Source organism: Hordeum vulgare, chromosome 2H, assembly GCF_904849725.1.
Source record: "Hordeum vulgare subsp. vulgare chromosome 2H, MorexV3_pseudomolecules_assembly, whole genome shotgun sequence".
NCBI classification, from domain to species: Eukaryota; Viridiplantae; Streptophyta; class Magnoliopsida; order Poales; family Poaceae; genus Hordeum; species Hordeum vulgare.
Window position 1 is genome coordinate 63,494,921 of NC_058519.1, and position 21,068 is coordinate 63,515,988.

At 44.4% G+C, this 21,068-nt stretch overlaps 1 protein-coding gene across 2 annotated transcripts; it reads right to left on the reverse strand.

Annotated features, from left to right (window-relative positions):
- Positions 1 to 1,206: 1,206 nt before the first annotated feature.
- Positions 1,207 to 19,393, reverse strand: LOC123425008 (protein DETOXIFICATION 19-like). 2 transcript variants are annotated; one of them, XM_045108680.1, is made up of 7 exons: positions 18,996 to 19,393; positions 2,656 to 3,200; positions 2,466 to 2,552; positions 2,294 to 2,350; positions 1,979 to 2,217; positions 1,699 to 1,817; positions 1,207 to 1,575 (listed from the first exon to the last, which is right to left on the reverse strand). In XM_045108680.1, the coding sequence occupies exons 1-7, from the start codon at positions 19,269 to 19,271 to the stop codon at positions 1,447 to 1,449; spliced, it is 1,452 nt and encodes a 483-aa protein (XP_044964615.1). In that variant the 5' UTR covers positions 19,272 to 19,393; the 3' UTR covers positions 1,207 to 1,446. The 2 variants fall into 2 exon arrangements, with proteins under 2 accessions (XP_044964615.1, XP_044964616.1); XM_045108681.1 differs by lacking the exon at positions 18,996 to 19,393 and adding an exon at positions 8,513 to 8,938.
- Between the last annotated feature and the right edge of the window lie 1,675 nt (positions 19,394 to 21,068).

Here is a 21,068-nt window from a genome sequence, read left to right on the forward strand (position 1 = left end):
AATCTTCTTCGATAGAACAATAGTGTGATCACTTCCTTTTTTTTTTTAGAATCGTGTGATCACTTCCATTGTCTGGTAAGATAAACGATGTCGGCCAGGCTCATCGAAAGGCAAGTAATGATAGACAACAACACAAAGCAAATGTGTGAAGGGACACAACTAAGAAAACCAGTAGTATGATGATGGTAGGGCATCAGAATATGTGTTTGAAAGCGAAAAAGGATTGGATGCAAATACAAAACTGGCTGTTTCCAGGCAACCAGTAAGATCGTGTGCTGAGTAATAAAATGCAAAGTCGGGTCACATAACTGACCTCGGGCATTTTGTGGAGACAACATTTACATTATTTTTGTTTTGATACACCAAGTAGAAGAAGAAATAGGGCTCGACTAGTATGTACTACAAATATTGTATGCATAGGGACTATTTGCTGAGAACCATTTCATTACCGCAGGCATCAAAACCCTTATCAAGGGAGCTAGGCACTGAGGTAATCCATCATTTATTGAGATCTAAATTGATAAAAGGAACAAAGAAAGGGAAGATAAATAAAGACATTTGCGAAGTTTATTAGACAAATACCTTCCAACATGCCAGTGAAACCGACATGTCCTTCCAAAGGTCATTCAGCTCGTCAACTAGATTATTGATGTGATTATAATTTCCATTTTCTGTGGATTCACTTTGTATGATCTCACAATATATTTCATAAGAATCTACAACAGATATCTTCATGTGTCCTTTACGTTGGACATCTTCGCCAGTCATATGCGAAATAATAAACCATTTCCTCAAAAAGAAAAAGAAAAAGAAATAAGCAATCACTTTTTCCTCTTTGAAAATATAATACATTTTCTGGATTTTTTTGTGATGAAAATATAATAAATTTTCTCTGTAATCCAACAGAGCAAAACAAGATTTTCTTTTTGTGCATTTTTTCTTACAAGTATAATGAAAGGTCAAGTTTATTTCAAAAATATTTTCAGAATTTTTGAACTTGTTATTGAATTGTTAAATTTCTTTTACATATAGGATGTATATACACCCAGGATGTAAAAGTTCCCCTCCCATGTTACCATGGGTATGATGATCTCCAACATCGTACTAATCCAAGATAAACGCTAACAACTTGTTGCGTTGACAAGGTTAGCAACGGCCACGATACATTTGCGTCCTTGAAAATATGAACATCCATGTCCCGGTATGTACGTTTCTCCTGTATATTTTTTTTTTTGAATTGTTTGTATTGCTTACCACTTATGTCACGTGGTTACTCTCTGTCATTACATGTTCGCTCTTCCTGAGGCATAAATTCCCTCGAAGTACACGGTCAAAAAGAGATATAGCTTACCTCATAAAGCTAAACAACAGTTAAAGCATCGCACGCCGCGGACATCTCACAAAACCCCGTACATACAAGTGCAAGCCACGGACGATATTTAACGATCAAGCGACATAGTTGTCCTTCTCTTGCCGCATCGCATCCACGATCTTGGACCATTTCGTGCGGGCGGTGATCACCACCAGCGTGCTGGTCTGGCAAGTCAGCCCGCAGATCAGACCCGACCATAAACCCTGTAAAAAAAGGGTACACCTGTTCATTGCTCCAGCTCATTATATTTCAAAATGGAGTTCGAGCTGCTCGCTACCCCACATTCCGCAATGGCAAGGGTGTGGGAGCTCTCAGTTAATTACTACCTTGGTGTAGAAGTTGAGCTTGAAGGCAAAGAGGATGGCCAACGGCATGCCGATGAAGTAGAACGCCACAAGGTTCGTTAGCGCCGCCAGGTGCTGCCATCCGCAGCCCCTCGCCACCCCTGTCACACGCCAATTTATTCGTCAATTTGTGGAATTGTTTAGCACGAGCATCGCCATTCCGATCTATGATTTCGTATCCGTGGTATGAAATTATCTCTGCAGTGCACGAAGGTGATTCTTGAAGATTGCTTTATGTAGTTGGCTGATGGATCTTTCTCACCTGACAGCACGCCCTGCGCGGAGTCGAGCACGATCGAAATCATCATGAGCGGGGTGATGGCCGCGAATTCTGCCGCGATCACCTCGCTCCCAGTGAAGAGCCTCGCCCAAAGGCCGTGGCCGATGCCCAGAAGCAGGATGAAGGAGAAAGCGAGGAACACCGACAGCTTCAGTGTCACCGCGACCGCATTCTTCGCCATGTCCACGTTCCCGGCTCCGATCTCATTGGACACCCGGGTGCTGCAAAAGTCTCAAACAATGAAATAACAGGCTGTGCTCACAGCTACAAAGAGAAAAAATGGAATCGTGCATATACCTTACAGCGGCACTGAATCCGTAGGTGATCATGTAGGCGATCGCCTCCGTGCTCGAGCTGCATTTACAGGTTCAAGTCGATTTGTAAACGAATCATGGGTCATGGCATACGGATAACATGATGGAACAATGCTTCTGAAGCCCCATCGGACAGTATTGAAGAATGAATGTACCACATGGCGATCAATGATGTGCTCACTGTGGAATTCGGTAGCAAGCCGGCGATAAGAACCAGAAGCTCAAACGCCCAATACTCCAAGCTGCATGCACTCAACAAACTCAAAATCAATAGAGAAACTACAAGTGTGTACACGCGTGGTTGATAATAATATTATGTATGAAGTATAATATATATGGACTGACCAAACCATGATGGCCGAGGGCGCAGCGAGCTTGATCGTCGGCAGCACGTACTTGAACGCGTCGGCGGAGAAGCCCTTCCACGTCTCGCTCAACTTCTTGGACCACATCACGTACCCAAGCAGCATCAGGCAGGAGAACCAGAAGGTGATGGAGATGGCGGCAGACGCGCCGGTGAGGCCGAACCCGAGCACGTTCACCAGCAGGTGGTTCAGCGGGACGTGGAGCCCGAACGGCACCACGGAGCAGACGACGAGCGGCATGACGACGGACTGCGTCTGCAGGTACCGCAGAAGGCACTGAAGGAAGGAGAAGGCGAACAGGCCGGGGATCTGGTACCGAATGAACACCGCGGCGGCGCGGGACACCTCGGGTTCCTGATGCAGGCACAGAAGCAGCGGCTCCGTGAACAGCCACAGGACGGCGATGACCACGGACACCGCCGCCGACATGATGACTGACGACTGCAGGTACAGTCCTAGCATGCGGTATAGTTGGGCGCCGTAGGCCTGCCCGCATAGCGTCTCCAGGGCGCCGCTCATACCGGTCTGAGAATGTTCAACATTTTTTGCATGCGAGTTAGGAATTAGGTGCAATGCGACAATGTTGAACTGGGACTGTCTATTCAAAGTAGCCTGAATTTATTTTTCATGCAAGTCACCTTCTTTTACTGTGTTTTACTCCAGTTTTGTCTCTAATTACATATGGAGATTTGCACAAGTTTCTGACCGTCATGTCTAACATGTATTTCTAGTGTTAGTTAAAATCATGTAGGTAAGTGATCTTTCTAGTGTTAGTTTATGTATACGAGCGTGATTAAAATTACAATATGCATGCATAAAGAGTAATTAAGTAGTATCCATATATGCTTGTACAACAAATCAATTTTAACTTCAAGAACACGGGGATGAGTAGAAATAAAACGCACAACTTACAAGACACTCTATAAAATTATGTTGGGAAAATCTAATGGGCTTCCTACGCACACATGTTCTCCCGTGCAGCGGCCGCGCGCATGTGTCAGATCTTAAAAGTACGGAGACGATTTACCAATTAGCATAATGTAGTACTGGTTAGTTTAATAGGAGTATAAGAAGGAATCTACTTTATGCATTTACACGCTGCTGAGTTATACTAGCTATTTGCATTTTAAAAAAGATTTATCTTCCAAACCGTTATCTCAATTAATGATTCGCTTTCACCACTGACTTTATCGCGACGAGATCTTCAAAACTAGATCCCATGTTAATATGTTTCGATAACTTTTGTTTTCGTCGATACTTACCAGATTATTATGACTTACTTGTCATATTATTTGTTGTATACTTCCCACATTAAATTAACTTGGTTATCACGTTCATGAATGAGTAAAAACTTGATTCATTATACTTGTGCTGGTTCAAGCATTTGCTTGTCTATTATTAGTGTTTTAATAATCATTTTTTAGCTTTACAGAATACTGCAATACTTAAAAAGTATAAAATTATTATCACGGTAACTATGTATAATTTTTATGACAATTGTACATCCGTAAGATGACAACTATGATGACATAAATGTGGCAACTAGGAACGACGAAAAAGAATCAACGAAACATGTCAACATGGGATCTTATTTTGAAGGTTTTGTCGAGACAAACCTAACGGTGAAGGAGAATCTCCAATCAAATTATTAATTTATGAGATAAAATATTTTTAAAATTGACAATAAATATGCATAAAATGTTGACTAGGACTGGAAAATGTTTTGCATGCAAGCGCTGCCAAAATGCTTCATCATTGAGATGCATGCAACAGTACAATGCATGCAGCAGTACAAGAGCCGTACTTGTATAATTTTTTAATTCCCAAACATGTGCTTAAACGCAATTTGCGTCGTGGTCAGTGAGCCGCCGCCGCACGGGAAGGCAGCCGTGCGGCGCCGCTAGGTAGTGAGCTCCAATTATATTTTGACTAACTTATAGACAGATGTATGACGTCCGTGGTCCTTTTTTCTTCTTGGTACGCAAGATCATAAATCTATATCTATTAATAAAGGAAATAGATATTCTTAATCCGTCATGCTATTTTATAAGATACCATGATGCTTTTAACATTAAATCCATAGTATATATTAAATGTTTTTTAAAATACTCATATCTTCTAAACCGTAACTCCCAATTTAACATATTATATATCTTGCACACACATTGCACGGAACTTGCATGTACACATCCAACATTGTACTGAATGTTCACACAACACAATAAGAGCATCTACAATCCAAGCCCTCAAATCCGCCCCCAAACGCTTGGACCCGGCCAGGGATCGGACACAAAATTGCCACCCAACCGGACAACGCAAATCTGGCCCAAGCGTCCGGACTGACCGACGCTTCCCATATCCGGCCAATATATGGAGTGAATATGGAGAGGCCCGGAGGACCCCCTCCCTTGCTCGCCGTCCTCATCTGGCTTTGCTGATGTCGTGGCTGCTAATACTATCCGCCAGCATGTCCATTGATGATACCTCAGCAAAATCAGTTAGGGTCCCCAGTTTGGCGCCGGATCCTTGCAAGATGGATAACCTTGCCCAGAATGAGTGTTGTCGGAGGCAGCATGAGGAGGTAGGGAAGATAGCGGTGATGAAGGCAGCTCCGAAAGCGATCATGGCGGCCGCTGCCGAGGACATGGACGCAACACAATTTAATAGCTGCCTTCGTCGCCGCTATCTTTTGTTGCGCATATCGTTGGATCGTATTAGTAGCACAATAGTTAAATTGCGAAGCCTATTGTAGGAACAGATATTGCATGACATGATAAATAATGGCTAGTAGTCTTTGCAATTTAGGACGTAAGATGTTTGTAGTTGGGAAAACGTCACACACTAAAAAGAAGAAGAAAGTTGTGAAGCCTAGAGGTTCGGCATTCACACAATTTGAGGATGTTTTGTTGTGTGAAAGTTGGTGCAACACTAGCATGAATTCGATTTGTGGTACCAAGCAAAAAGATGAGAAATATAGGGATTTCTTTTGGAAACTTTACCATAAGCAAAACACTACGTGAAGCCACATCCAATATGCACAAACAATGTCCCGTGATCACTTCAACATAGATGGTCGTCCATCCAAGGGGCCGTGAATTAGCAAATTTATTGGTTATTACAAACAAGTTGTAGGCCAGAACCAAAGCGGCATCGGAGTTCAAACCAATGCAACTTTCGCTACAACTTTGTACCATCAAGTGGAGAAGAAGCCATTCACTTTTTCGCATTGTTGGTTGAAATTGAATGGGAAACCAAGTGGCATACCGTGCTCAAGGATATTCAAAATGGCACGAAGAAGATGAAGTAAAATGATGGGTCGAGCTTGGATCGATTGATGAGGAAGGAGAAGAAGAAAATGGTGCGGCAAACATACAACCAACCGTGCCAAAAAAAACCAGCAAGTGATGGGGAACAAGTGGGAGAAGTAGAGGGTGGTGCGTGAAGGTGCGACAAGGAAAATGTCCGCCACTTGGACATAAACTCACTATGCTAAGGAGGTGAAGAAGCAGAAAAGATATAAGATGTTCATTGGTGTGCAAAGGGAGAAGCTGAAATTCGACCGTGAGAGATTGATCTTGGAGAAGAAAGAGAAGGTTGTCAAATGGGAGCTTGAGAAAACAGTGACAATTTATGATCTTGAGCTCGAGAAGGAGACGTTGTGTCTTGCAAGAGAGAGGGAGGAGTCAGAGATCATGTTGCAGGACATCAACCTCTTGGATGAGGAAGGGAAGAAGTAGTTGCTCCGCATGAAAAAGAGGATCAATGACCACGAGACTTAAGTCATTGATTCATTCATGTATCACTTATCTGCTTATCTATGTCTAACCTATTAAATTTTATTTTGGCATATATATAATTTATTCAGTCTACACTATTTTTGTATCTTTGAATATATGATGAATTTATGTTGTATGATCGTCATGCATGGATTTGCGTGAATTTGAGTATTGAGATTTGGGAAGTGTGGCCGTGGAGAGGGAATACGGGATGCTCCACCATCCTTTTTTCTGACGCCGGCAATACAACCCACACCCTCAACAGTTATAAAGTAAGAGCATCTATAGTCGAGCACCTTGAACTGTCTTAAAATGCCAGTGCACACGACCTGGTAACTGACCGGTCAAAAAAATACGACCCAACCGAGCGTCTTAAACAGATCCCAAATGCCCGGGCTATCCAACACCCCTCATATCCAACCCAAATATAGAGCATCTTCGGGCGTGATCGTCACGTCGACTTGGCCCAACCTAGCCACCCGTGTCCCACAAATGCCACCACCTGGAGACAACAGTCAATCCACACTCCATTTCACTCTCCTCTTCGCCCACTCCACTTACAATTCTCTCGATCTGAATCGATGACCGACAATGGCAGCGACGCTGGCGTCGATGGAGAATTTGGTGGCTCCGACGAGTGGCGAGTCTGTTGCGCAATGCGGAGCTTGGCAATGTGGAGGAGGTCACCCTGCGCATCGTGCTGGGGCTGTCATGGCTCGAACAAGGCGGCAGTAGCGGTTCCTCTTCCTCAGCGTCCGTCCCTCGTCGACCGTCCCACCCATGGCGAGCTCCGCCACTCCGCTCCCAATGTCCTTGAGGTACGCCACCCACCGCCAGCAATGTGGTTTCCATCTGCTCCTAAAGTGTTACGTGAGCACCGCTCAGTCCTCATGCTCACGCCAGCGCCGACGTGAACGGGGACACTTGAGTCAGAGGCACGAGCAGCCCGCCGCAAGCGACAGCGGGCGGGGGAGAGGGTGGCGGGGGAGGCGTCAACCGTGCTCTAGGCACGTGCGAGCGCGCCAGTCGATCCCCGACCCGTGATCCTCGCATCGGTCCTCCACCGCTCTCTCATGACGGCGAAGATAGATGTGCGGCCCCTCCCTCGCAAGAATGCCAAGGCGCTCCGACTCACCATCGAATTGTCAAAGCGCGAGGCCAACAAGGAGGCGGTAGCCAAGGCGAAGGCAGCCCGCCATGCAAAGGAGCAGGATCGCGTGAGGACTCCGACCCGACGGACAACTCCACCTCCAACGCCGCACACTGACGCCTACATGAAGGAGGGGCACAACCGTGCCGACGGTTGAAAGCGGAAAGCGCCAGCAAGAAAATGGTAATTAACTTCACCCTTTCCTATTTCATGTACTCCCTCCGTTCCATAATATAAATCTTTTTAGGATTCCACTAGAGGACTAGATACGGATGTATATAGACATACTTTAGAGTGTAGATTCACTCATTTTGCTCTGTATGTAGTCCCTTAGTGAAATCGCTTAAAAGACTTATATTTAGGAACGAAGGGAGTATGTATTATCTATGTTAAAATAGTTTATAGTGTATATAGATTTGCACTGTCCGCGATGAACTATGGTCCTTTTGTCTAGCGATAAAATAATGATCCGATCAACTATGGGTTGATTGAAATTTATATGCAACGTTGCATGGGTTTAAAGTTTTGGATGTGAAGGACGCATCGATGAAAGCTAACATATGAGACGTGATCGGTCACTGCCTATGAACAAGTCTAGATGCGTCCGCAGACTTTTGAGGGTCCGAGTTTGCTGTCCGTGACCGTAGATGCTCTAACGCCGCTCCGGCATCGTTTCCAACTTTCGTGGCGTTCATAGCTTGACCCCGAGCCTCGCTGATCTTCATCGCGGCTGTACTTTCAGCCCTTTCAGGCAGCTTAATCCATCTCAAAACTTCGGCACGACTACCAAGGCGACTAATCGAACAAGAGATGTATCGATCACACAACATCTGAAGGTGTGCAATTAATAATTTGCGATCTAACTGAACTCAGACAAATCAACAGCGTGTGGTAGCAGGCAGAGTACGTACGACGAAGGCCTAGCCGGTGACGGTGGCCCAGGAGTTGCCGAGCGTGGCGCCGGCGAGCTGGACGTTGCCGAGGTGGCCGGAGAACATCACGGACACCAGCGGGATGCTGTAGTAGGACATCTTTAGTCAGGACCATCGGCACCGCGAACCGCAGCTGCGCCCATGCCTCCTCCTTGTTGATCAAGCGGCGTAACCACGCCGGCGAGCAGGGCCTCGCCTCGCCGCCCTCGTCATTGGCGGGCTCGCACGCACCGGGCGGCGGAGCCGAAGACATGCCGGCCCGCCGCACGAGACGAGATGGGAGAAGAGCGGTGTGTGTGGTGTGTGGCGCCGATGGCGATCAACGAGATTAGCTAGCGATGTGGACTGCAGCGGGTGAGCCGCCGCGGTGGCTGCGGCGCATGGAACCCGTGGTGGTGGAGAAAAGGGGCATCGACAACGGAATCATACTACTGATAACCAACGATCGGGATGTTTTGGAGCGTCCGATTGAGCCAGGGAAACGTGCATGATTTTTCCAAATTGAAACCTGCTTCCCAGAAATGACGGAACTCCATTTTCTGTTGTTTTTGGTAAGTCATGATTTGCTGCCATAAAATAAATATATAGAAATTAATGCTTCCGATAAATAAATACGTTCAAAACTCTATTTTCATTTTCTGGTACGTCGTCATTGCTTTCAACAAACAAATATAAAAAATTAATTGAAAGTGGCTAAAACTCATCTAGCTGAGATTTAGTTTGATCTTATTCACATGACATCATCGTATTTTGTAGTTGGTCTTTTTGTTGCCACAGCCCACCACTTCCTTATCTGTTGCCATCTGGTCTTTCATTTTATTGGGCTTGCATCTATTGTTTGTTGATGCACGTTATCACATTTACCTGGTCCAATAAATGTCTTATAGAGATAGAAAAAGACAACCGCATAAAATGGGAATCAAATCAACATCCTTGTTATTTTGTTTTTGTTTTTAAGAATCAACCAACATCCTTGTTGAAAGGCTGGTTACGTATGACCATTCCGACTAGAAAACACACATCTTCCAATAAAAGTACCGCGCCTTATATATCTAAGATGTAATAATTTATTCCTTTTTAGTAAAAAATTATCTCTCCGTTCCTAAATATAAGTCTTTCTAGAGTTTTCACTAGTGGACTACGTACGGATGTATATAAACATACTTTAGAGTGTACATTTAATCATTTTGTTCCGTATGTAGACATCTAATAAAATTTCTTAAAAGACTTATATTTAGGAACGGAGGGAGTACTTGATTCTAGCTTTTGCATGGTTCCATGTAGCCGGCCTGGGCAAAAGGATTCACTCATCATAAAAAAGAACAACATGTATATTGAAACAAAAATAGCGCGAAGGAATGCTGATAGTTACAAAATGGTATTTTTATATTATTTTTTTAGTCAAGCATGCATCAAATTTTGTGTGTATTGCGTCATCACATCACGACAGTTGCACATGGGTCGCATGCCTTGCGAGTAGAATGATTCTTTTTTCGAAGAAAGAAAGAATACATGCCCGACACTAGTTGCACATGTTTTGAAGTGCTCGCAATTGTGCATGGAATGTGTGACGTGCAGTTGCGACCCTTTTTAAAAACGAACAGTTGCGTCCCTATTGTAAAAACTTGCAATTGTGATCCCTTTAAAATCTTACAGTTGCGACATCTCTTGAAAAACAACTTGTAGTTGCGATCTCATTTGAATCTTGTAGTTGCAACCCTATATGAAAAACATGCAATTGTGACCCCCCCTTGAAAAACATGCTGTGGCACCCTCCAATTGAAAACTTGCAGCTACAACTCCATTTAAAAACTTGCAGTTATGAGCCTCTTGAAACTTGCAATTGCGAATCCACTTGAAAAACATGCAATTGCGACTCAACTCGGAAACTTGTAAATTGTGATCCCATTTAAAACTTCTTGTTGCGACCTCATTGAAAAAACGTGCAGTTGCGAACCCCTTGAAAAACATGTAGTTACGGCCCTATTTAAAAACATGCAGTTGTGATTCACTTGAAAAACTTGCAAATTGTGATCCCATTTACAACTTGTAGTTGTGACCTCATTGAAAAAGCTTTCGGTTGCGACCCCCCCCCCCTCTTGAAAGACATGCAACTGTGTTGAACACTTGCAGTTGCGATGCCAATCGAAAAACATGCAGTTGTGATTCAATTGTAAAAGTTGCAATTGTGGTCCCATTTAAAGTTGTAGTTACGACCTCATTGGAAAAACTTGTAGTTGCGACCCCCCTAGAAAAGCATGTAGTTGCGGCTCTGATTTGAAACCTTACAATTGCACCCATATTGCATTTGAAATTTGCGACCACGACACCATTTGAGAACTTGTAGTTCAACAACATTTGGAAACTTGTCGTTGCACCTATTCGAAATTTGCCGTTGTGATTGCCATTCCATTCGGAAGCTTGCATTGCGCTTTTTCATAATTTGTAGTTGTGATCCCATTTCAAAACTTGCAGTTTGGACACAGACTTAAGACTTAAAACCGATAACATATGAGAGCAAGAGCAACACGTAACAAATATATATAAATGGGAGCAAATCAAAAATAAAATAACCACATGAGAAAGGAGAAATAAAAATACAAATGGAAGGAAAGACAAAAGCCACATAAAATTGAATTTTTATAATAAAAATTAATACATAAAATTAAAGACATATAACAAAACAAAAATGTGACAAAAGTTAAAAAATGAAAGTCTGAAATTACAACCTATCCCTCGAGCTCCTAATGGGCTGGCCCAAATAGTAGCAGCCATCGATCACAACCTAGCGATACAACAAGGGACCTTTTATGTGCCGCATTTTATGGCGAATAACCTGCACGACGGAGAGAAGGCGTGCGACTGGGCCGGCCCACTGAGAGGCAATCGAGGTCTATATGCATCGGTCAAATTCGCAAAAAGCAGAAGTGAGGCAACGAGGAATCAAACCCGGGACACCACTTTCCACCACAAGTGCTGCTAGCCACAAGAACAAGTCGCTACATGTGAACAATAACGCACCATTACAATATTTAAGAAATTACTATTGCGGGTATCCCCTTGAGTGTTATTTTCTGTACATGTAGCGTAGCATATGTAGTTTTGAAAATTGAACACAATTTGGAAAACACAAAAATAATTTTTGAGGAAATGTGAACAAAACTTGAAACTTCAAACATATTTTGAAAATTTGTGAAGATTTGGGAAAACAAGAACAAAATTTGTGAAGGTAATTCGCAAAAACTGTACTTTTTTTGAAAGTGTTTATTTTGAAATTGTGCAAGCATTTTCTGAATTTCTGAACACGAATTCAACAACAGTAATATTTTTTGAATACATGAACAAATTATGAAATTCTGAACAAATTTTGAAACCGCAAACATATTTTTAATTTTTGAACAAATATTCTAAAAAGATGGAACATTTCGTCAAATTTCGAACAAGAAATTATAAGTACGAAGTTTTTTATTATTTATAAAAAAATGGAAAATGGAACATTTCTTCAAATTCCGAACAAAAAATTGGAACCGTGAACATATTTAAAATTTGTGAACAAGTTTTGAAACCATGAACATTTTTCGAATTTTGAATAAATTTTGAAACCTTGAACAATTTTTCGAATTGTGAACAAATTTCAAAAGAACAGGAACATCTTTTGAATTCATGAATAAAAATTTAAAATTGTGATCTTTTGAAAATGATAGAACATTTTGAAATGCTATTTTGTTTTGAAATTATGAAGCAAAATATTAAAATAAGAATATTTTAGAAATTCCCGAACATTTTTTGAAACAAAAACAGTTCTACAAAAATGGGAACAAGTTTTGAAAAAAGAGAATAAAAATAAAATTCCAGTCCAGTAGCACGTTTTTTCGTTTTTTGAAGAAACATATAAAAGGAAAAAAATAACTTGAAAAAGAAAAAGAAAATGAGAGAAAATAAAAAAGGAACAAGGCAGAAAAGAAACATAATAAAGAAAAACGTAAAGAAAAATACACAAAAAAACAGGGATAAAACAAAAAAGGAAAAAAAAACCTGATTAAGAAACCTTCTAGATGTTTTCTGAACCAGAAAAAACTCGGCCGAAAACCTTAAGAAGGTTTCCAAAACCAGGATCGCTGGAAGGGATTAAACGGGCTGGCCTAAGTAGATATCTGAGTTGATGTCCTTGTGCAAAAGGTCGACAACTTGTCGGTTTATGCCGCGAATAGGATTTTCTATACAATAACTCCCGCATTAGCATATGTCACTGCTACTCACTTGAAAAAAAAAAAAAACTACAACCAGCCGATTGAGACACACGAATCATAATGAACCAACCAGACATCTATATAAGTGAATGAGACCAAATTTGGAACTCATCTAGCTGAGTTTCCGGAAAACCAAAATTAATTCTTCATAGACATTTCAAATTTTAGGCAGATTGTTTCCTTACGGAGCAAAACATTCAACCATCATTATTCAAATTTGCAGCCATTGCAATTATTTTGTGCTTCCACTTTTGCATCCAATGCAACTAATTCGCTCTTCCACATTGTTAGTAATCGTGTATGTTACTAGTTCGCTTCCTTGACAAACATTTATACTTGTGTTCATTGAAGAATTTTCTTCTGTGGTACATGAAATCTACTTTTACTTATTTCAAATATATGTCCTATGTGACGTGATATTTTGTTTCAAACATGCTTCCATCAAAAAGGAAATTAATCCTATATGTTGCGGGCATCGCGATCCATTCTGGGGCTAGATGGTTAGAAGGACAATGCTATCTCCAGCCAATCAGAGTTCAAGTGTTAGAATTGACACTGATGCTCGCATTATTTCTGAATTTATTTTAGAACTTTCGGCGATGTGCGAGGAATGGGAGGAGACGTACCCGTCGATTATGACCCAGTCTTTCGAACGTGCTCATAGGGGTAGGTTGTGCGTGTGTGCATCATAAGTGTGAGTGTATGTGCGTATGTATGAGCATGTATGTTTGCACTGTGCTAAAAAGTATCCTTAGGGCATCTATGCGGACCATCCGTCCGAATGTGTTTTGCCGTCCAACTCGGTCTTGTATCGGTCCACTCGGTGGTCAAGATGCACATTTTCCCGTAAATTTGAATCAAACTGGGGGGCTTTGCAGGAGTCCGGACCGTCATGATATAGGACTCTAACACCTCGGACCCACCCAAATCCACCCTTCGGGTCCCATTCTCTTCCATTCCACCCTTGCTTCCTTCTTGTTTTGCATATGCACCCTCCTTCACCGCCGTTGTACCACTTCGGTCGTCACCCTGGCATTGCTCGGCGTCCTCAGCCCCCACCAACGCGCCCACTCTCGTAGTACCACGATATCGTCCATCCAGGATTTGTCCACATTAAGGTACCCTCAACCCCCTGTCGATGCCATGCATGGCGGACACCATGCCAGAGTCTTCAGTCAAATACCATATTTTCGAGCTTCATGTCAATTTTTAGAGTAAGGATGTTAGGGTACTAGGTGAAGGAGGACTTGTTCTTGTGCGATGAATGGTTGGTCGTATCAGCGGACTTCGTAAGCAGGAGTAGAAGGGGGCGTTTGGTAGCGTGTGCATGGCTCGTTTCATGACCGAAAGCACATTGCGGCCTATGACATGCACATCATCCATGAGCACATTGTCAAGTCCTCACCGTATCGACGATACACAAGACAAAACACCATCACAAACTATTGTGGCACGGTTGATCGCCTGGAGACAATGTGGACATTGCATGCGTCAACCATGGAGATCATAAGTATTACTTCTTCTTGATATACATGTTGATTGATTCATTCACTCATTGTCACTTATTGTTGTTGTGCACATTGTGTAGCCCGCACGCACTGACGTGATGTACTACAAGTCACATGGTAGATCATTCACGCACATGCATTATTAGGTGAAGCTCATGGGACAGTATGTGTAGGACAACGTGTGACGTAACTGGTGCTGATGTAGTTGAATTTGATCTATCCATGTAAAACTTGTTGAACATGTGTTTAATCTTGTTGAATTTGAACTATTGTTATATAGACATATTTGCATACCATATATGGATGATTTGTGTTATTTTCTATTAGAACTTTGATAAATTTCATCATGTTTAATGAAAATCGTCCGATTTGTTGAAATCCGGCTCGAAATGTATGCGGATAGCGTTGGATGACCTACCCCCTCGTCGATGTCCATGGACTTGTACCCCAGTATGTGGACGGATGCGGTGTTGGGTTCAGGCCAACCCTAATGCACGACTCGATTTTGCCCGACCGTGTCCATTTGGATCGAAACGAACACAAATTGCGGCCCAACGTGCGACCAAAAACCTATGCGTGTCCGTTTTCTATCTGTCATGGATCCATTTCCGTCCCGAATTTGGGCCACGTTTGCATCCAAATGGATAGCGCATAGACGGGTGGGACACACGCCCTTGTCCTCCCCTGGCCCGCTCGTTCGGGACACAACACGCCACACCTCCCCTCATTTCTAGAACCCTCCGGCGAAGAAGAAGAAGTAGACAACAAAGTCGAGGTTAGAGCTCACACCGACGAAGGTCGAGTGGTTCAATCGAGAGTCGGCCAAGAGAAGAGCCGACGACCCATTGTGTTTGAGAGGAAAGTCGGGGCCTAGTATGCCCTCGAGGCTGCCGCCACAGAACATAAGGCCGTTGTTGAGGAAAATGTGGACCTCCTCGCTAAGGCCATTCAACAAGCGACAATGCACATCCTCCTCATGCTAGGGTTGTGCCGACCCGCACCGACCATTCTTTCGGCTGTCGCCATGGCCGTGGTGAGCACATGCTCGTGGGTCGTTTCCGCTCCACAGGGTCAATCGTTGAGCTCCTCAATAACTCATAACTCTGCGTACAACCAGTGTTCGCCCGACGCATGCTCCGACCCGGTAATCCATGTCGTCGGACGGCAGCGTGACCGCACCGGCCATGCCAGCCCAGCGAGCCGTCATCGAGATCAACATCATGCCTGGGCCGGGTGGCACTAGCCATTTGACAGCCGGGATGCAAAGGAAGCAGTCGTGGTGGATTCCTACGACCAACTATCCCAAACTCGCAAGTTGTTCGACGAAATGCCCAATCCAATGGCCCCGAAAAACGACGCGACTTCTCCAATTTCATGGAGGATGTCCTCTACGAGGACCATGGCGAAGCCTTCCAACACGAGATCCAAGGCCAAGCCTTCAATTTTGTTGAGACCCAAGGACAAGACGGGCGCGACCAAGATGGGGTCGACCACTTCTATGACGACGAAGAAGAAGAGGCCGACGAACATGGCAACTCATGGCATCAAGACATCCATTGCGAAGAGGAATAAGATGGCGTAGACATCGAGGATGAGCCATTTGTTTTTATTAATGAGCTCAGCCCAAAAAGCCAATACACAAAATAGGAAGCAAAGCATTCACATCAGATTATACACCAAAGATGTGGATATGTTGATTTGCAAGAGTTGGAAGGAAATAGGGCAAGATCCCAAGGCCGACGTCGAGCAAAAGGATGCCGTTTTTGGGGGTAGAGTTAATACAACTTTTCATGAACGTAGGAAGTTTCCTCCCTACAAGATTGCAAGCACGTGTGGCATCAACTCAATGCAAACGAGATGGGGGTTCATTCAACAAGAATGCAACAAGTTTTGTGTCGCACTTGAAAGTGTTGAAGCCCGTCCAGTGAGTGGCCTAGGTGTGAACGACTTGCTATGAACTCCCGTCTCTTTGTTCCAATGCCATGTTCATGTTTGTTGCATTATGTGTTGGTTCATATACTTTGCGCCTTTGCTTTGATTGTGCGGGCATTCCAATGTTTGGAAGCCCTCAAGGTCCGTCATGGGAATAAGTCATTCACCCTCACCCATTGTTGGAGGCTCATCGAAGATTGCTCCAAGTTCAAGATCAATATGTCGCTCTCAAGAAGAATGGAATAAAGGCGTCCGTGGCCGAGGAAGGAGATGGAGTGAAGAGGCCGATGCGCAATACCAACTCTAAGGTGATCGAGAAGCGTGACACGACATCTTTCACCTTGCAAGACACTTCGCAAGGAGTGATGACCCAAAATGAGGCAAGGGATGAGAGAAAGCGCCAAGAAAAAGAGGAGCGAATGAAGGCCTACACGGAGATCCAAATAAAGAAGCTCAACATGGAGGAGGCCATCAAGAGGAGGAAACTCGACATGGAGGCCATCCAAGTGAAGAAGTTCGAAATTGAGGCCATCAATCAAACAAAAAAGCAAAAGAGGTGGCACTTTTTTTCATGAATGTGGACTTGTCTAAGATGTCCCTGAAGAGGCGAGTTGGTTCGAGAAGAAGAAGGAGGAGATGCTCGATCTAGATGATTGAGCCACGACCGCGAGATACGTCATTTTGTATGTTATTTGTGTGTGACGGCATGGACTAGGGATGCTAGACAATAACTTTGTCTGTTTTTTATGCGCTGACATGTATGTCGGTCGCTGGCATTTGTATGCCGGCCTGAAACTATGAGGGGGTGAGCGGTTAGCCTGATTAGGACTGGGCGTTTGGTATAAACCGATAATTCAGTTTTTCATTAAATTTTGGTGTACTAAAATGAAAATAAAAAATGATAAGAAAAACTAGATACCCAAAATTCGGTTAACTCATAAATTCGATGCGGTATTCGGCTTATACAAATAACAACTTGCTTTGAGAAAACTATACTCACAAGGTTTCGGTCCGGTGTTCGGATAGGTTAGAGTTGCACTTAGGTTAGAGCATCCACAACAAGGACTTATTAATTTGAACACCTAAACGCCTGTGGCGTCCGTTCTAAACCCTTATTTGTCCGAGTGTACAACCACACTTTTCAAATAATCATCCCAATTTCCAGTCATTTTAACAAACACTTTGTATGCGGAACGCGCTGAGGCTTAAGGAGCTTTTTGGTTCCCAGCCTAAGATTGCCACACCTAACCTTAGTCATGCCATAATATTTTAGGCATGTGTTTGGTTCATTGCCACACTTGTGGCTTGCCACATTTTCATAGGTATATGGTCCACATGTCATAGACTTATTTTTTTGCTAAATCTTATCACATTTGTGATGTTCATTTTGTTAGCCACACTTTTTATGACAGCCACATTTTGCCTAAAGTTAGTTGTGACAAAGTTAGTCGTGAACCAAACATGCTACGCAGCGAAACGCACGGGCCAGCACGCCGGCAACACAGGGGGCTAGCACCCGGGCTGCTTGCGCCCACCCGGCTGCCGCGCCCGACAGCCTCGGCCGCGCCCTCACCCGCACGCCCGCGAGCCCGGCGGCCCTCACGGCTGCTCCCTCACCCGCACGCCCGACCGCGGCTGTGCGCGCGCGTACGACCGCCCGTTCGCCCGCCCGCGGGTGCGCGCGCACGCCGGCCCGTGCTTTCTACGCTGACGGATCCAGCTGAATATAACAGTGTCCAACAGTGCAATTCTTCAATAATTTTTTATTTTATTTCTTCTTCTTCTATGATATACTGTATAGGTTATGTGAAAACCTCATGTGGACCATGAACCATCCTGTCCATCCACTAGATCCGCTAGTGGCTACGAGCTAGGTAGCACGCACCGTGGCTACGTGGGAGGCTCCCCCCGCGCCGACTGCGTGTCCGTACGCTCGCGGCTACAACGACATCCAACAGGCCTGCACGTCCCTCGCGACTATGCACACGGCGGTCAGCATGCCCGTGGCCGGCATCGTTGTGCGCTTTATGGGAGGGAGATCAGGGATGAACAAGGGTTGGCTCGCTCCAGGTGAGACCAAGCGGGATATCCGGATGTGCGTTTAATAGGTGCCGATCAATTCGAACGTATAGAAATGAAATAAGGTGTGTAGTTGATTTTTTTTTGACCGGACGGACATTTCTGATGTCTACAATAAAATGGGGGTCGGCTGTAGATGCTCTTAGCATGTTTGCGCTTGATATGAAATCGACAGAATGCAAGAGAGGACCTAATAAACTTATTTCCACGCCAGCGCCAGCAACTAATAAATATGGTGCGGGCGTGCCATCGTCCCTCATCCTTCCACCATCAAGCGCGGGGGTCAAACACGACGCGGGAATGGCGCGGGCGTGTCATCCTTCCATCCATCCGTCCTGGGGGTCAAACACGCCATCTAGCACGAGCGTTGATAATTTCTGATCTGGTCACTCGCATCAAGCTTGCAACGTGTGTAGCCTTAACCCGTACACATATGTCACCTCAAGTCTACGCACGTTCTTCACTCTCCGCCGAACGGTCGACTAGAAAACTAGTATTCACTATTCAGTGCAAGTTGATTTCGTGTGGACGTCCGATTTTCACCCAAATCATGAGGTGCAATCGCGATCTAATGGAGCTTCGACAAATCATGAGGGAACTATCAGAAGAGGTGCAATTAATACGCGATCTAATGGTACTTCATGAGTGTGTGGTAGCACCTTAAAAAAGAGGGTGTGGTAGCAGAATACGTACGACGAAGGCGTAGCCGGTGACGGTGGCCCAGGAGTTGCCGAGCGTGGCGCCGGCGAGGTGGACGTTGCCGAGGTGGCCGGAGAACATCACGGACACCAGCGGGATGCTGTAGTAGGACATGTTGGTCAGGACCATCGGCACAGCGAACTGCAGCTGCATCCATGCCTCTTCCGTGTCGATCAAGCGGCCTGACCACGCCGGCGAGCAGGGCCTCGCCTCGCCGTCCTTGCCGTCGGCGGGCTCGCAGGTAGTACCGAGCAGCGGAGTCGAAGACATGGCAGCCCGCTGCGCGAGAGGGGAGATGAGCTCGGTTAATTTTGTGGTGTCTGGTGCCCATGGCGATCAAAGAGATATAGCGATGTGGACTGGAGATTAGCAGATAGTAGCGGGTAAGCCGCCTTGACCCCTTTTTTATGCGGTGCGCGCGGGCTGCGGTGTGCGGAACTCGTGGTGATGGAGTAGAGGAGAAAATCGGGCATTGTACATACTACTATTTTGGATTTTTCTATGAATGATGCACATTTAATGCTCCAGTCACTACCCGGGTCCCACGTTCTTCGCCGAGGGTGAAACTGCGGACACTCAATAAACAAATATATGTTGAAAACCACACTCGACAAACACGGATTTACGGTAACTACGTACCTTTATCGACAGTGGCTCACGACGAACACGCACCAAACAGCAAATTGGGCAGACTTCGAGAGCCACTCTCGGCAAAGAGAAGCCACGTGGCATGGCCGTTGGGAACTCACGGCGCGTTACTTGATTTAATTATACCGAGAGCAGCGATGTCGTCCTCGGTAAAAACACGTTACACAAACATTTTTGCATCTGACATGTGGTCCCAATGATCACATTTATCGGTAAAAGTTTTAAATCATTTGCTAAATATTCAAAATAAATAATATGACTATGTCTATGTCGAGAGCTGATCTCGACAATGCCCTCGGTTCAACGTGATCCATGGTTTTCTCTTTACCGAGAGAAACCCTCAGTACAAGGTGAACCCTAGATCTAGGGTTTTATCTTTACCGAGAGCCACCCTCGGCAAAATGTGAACCCTAGATTTATGGTTTAACCTTTACTGGGAGCCGCACCGACAGACTCTCGGTAAAGGTCTACGGGACAATTAAGTTCCTTTCCCGTCGAGCTTTTCTTACTTGGTTCCATTTTCCATCGACCGGCACCCTCCCCTCCCCCTCCCGCCCGACGCCCCACTCCCCGCCCGACGCCCTCCCCTCCCTGTCGGCGCCCCACCCCCTTCCGGACAGCGCCTTCATTTTTTGGTGAGCTTGGATGAATGTTATATGGATGAATGCTAGATGGTTAGATGTTTGCTAGATGTTATGAATACTACATGTTGGATGAAATGTTAGATGAATGCTAGATGGTTAGATGTTTGCTAGATGTTATGAATACTACATGTTGGATGAAATGTTAGATGAATGCTAGATGCATGTTAGATGAATGCTACATGTTGGATGAAATGCTAGATGTTAGATGAATGCTAGATGATTCTATGGTAGATGTTAGATGAATGCTAGATGAATGTATGCTACCGATCTCCCCACTTTAGGAGAAGTGTAGTGAATGTACTTGTTGATGTAACCTCGGAGTATAACTTGAATAGAACTTGTGATGTTGCTTTTTCATATATCAATCATTATGCTTATGTTGCCTATGTTTTGCTTGTGCTCTTCTAAACTTTTGTTGCTTCTCCTGTTATGCTTGTTCAAATCATATTCTTCTATTGGTAGATGAGGTGGTATGCTGTGTGTAGAGGGAGGTCTCCTGGAGTGTACGATTCATGGGAGGAATGTCGCGAACAGGTCAACGGTTACAACAATGCCGACTCTAAAGGATTTCCAACTAGGCAGTAGGCAGAGGATCATTGCTCCCAGCTTTGGTGCAGCACGAAGCGCGATGATTGAGTAAGAAAGGGTGTATGTCAGACTTGGTTTGGTGCACGAAGAATCTAATAATCTTCGTCTAGTTCGTCGTTATTTTGGTGTTGATGATATCTTGTGCACGGTTAGTATACATTGGGATAAATGTTATTTCTTTTCTATT

Excerpts from the sequence above, each read along its gene's own strand:
- LOC123425008 (XM_045108680.1), bottom strand. The coding sequence starts at position 19,271 with ATGTCTTCGACTCCGCTGCTCGGTACTACCTGCGAGCCCGCCGACGGC. Across the intron at positions 3,201-18,995 it reads TCACCGGCTACGCCTTCGTC|ACCGGTATGAGCGGCGCCCT; the intron begins GTACGTATTCTG and ends GAACATTCTCAG. Across the intron at positions 1,818-1,978 it reads CGCGCAGGGCGTGCTGTCAG|GGGTGGCGAGGGGCTGCGGA; the intron begins GTGAGAAAGATC and ends GGCGTGTGACAG.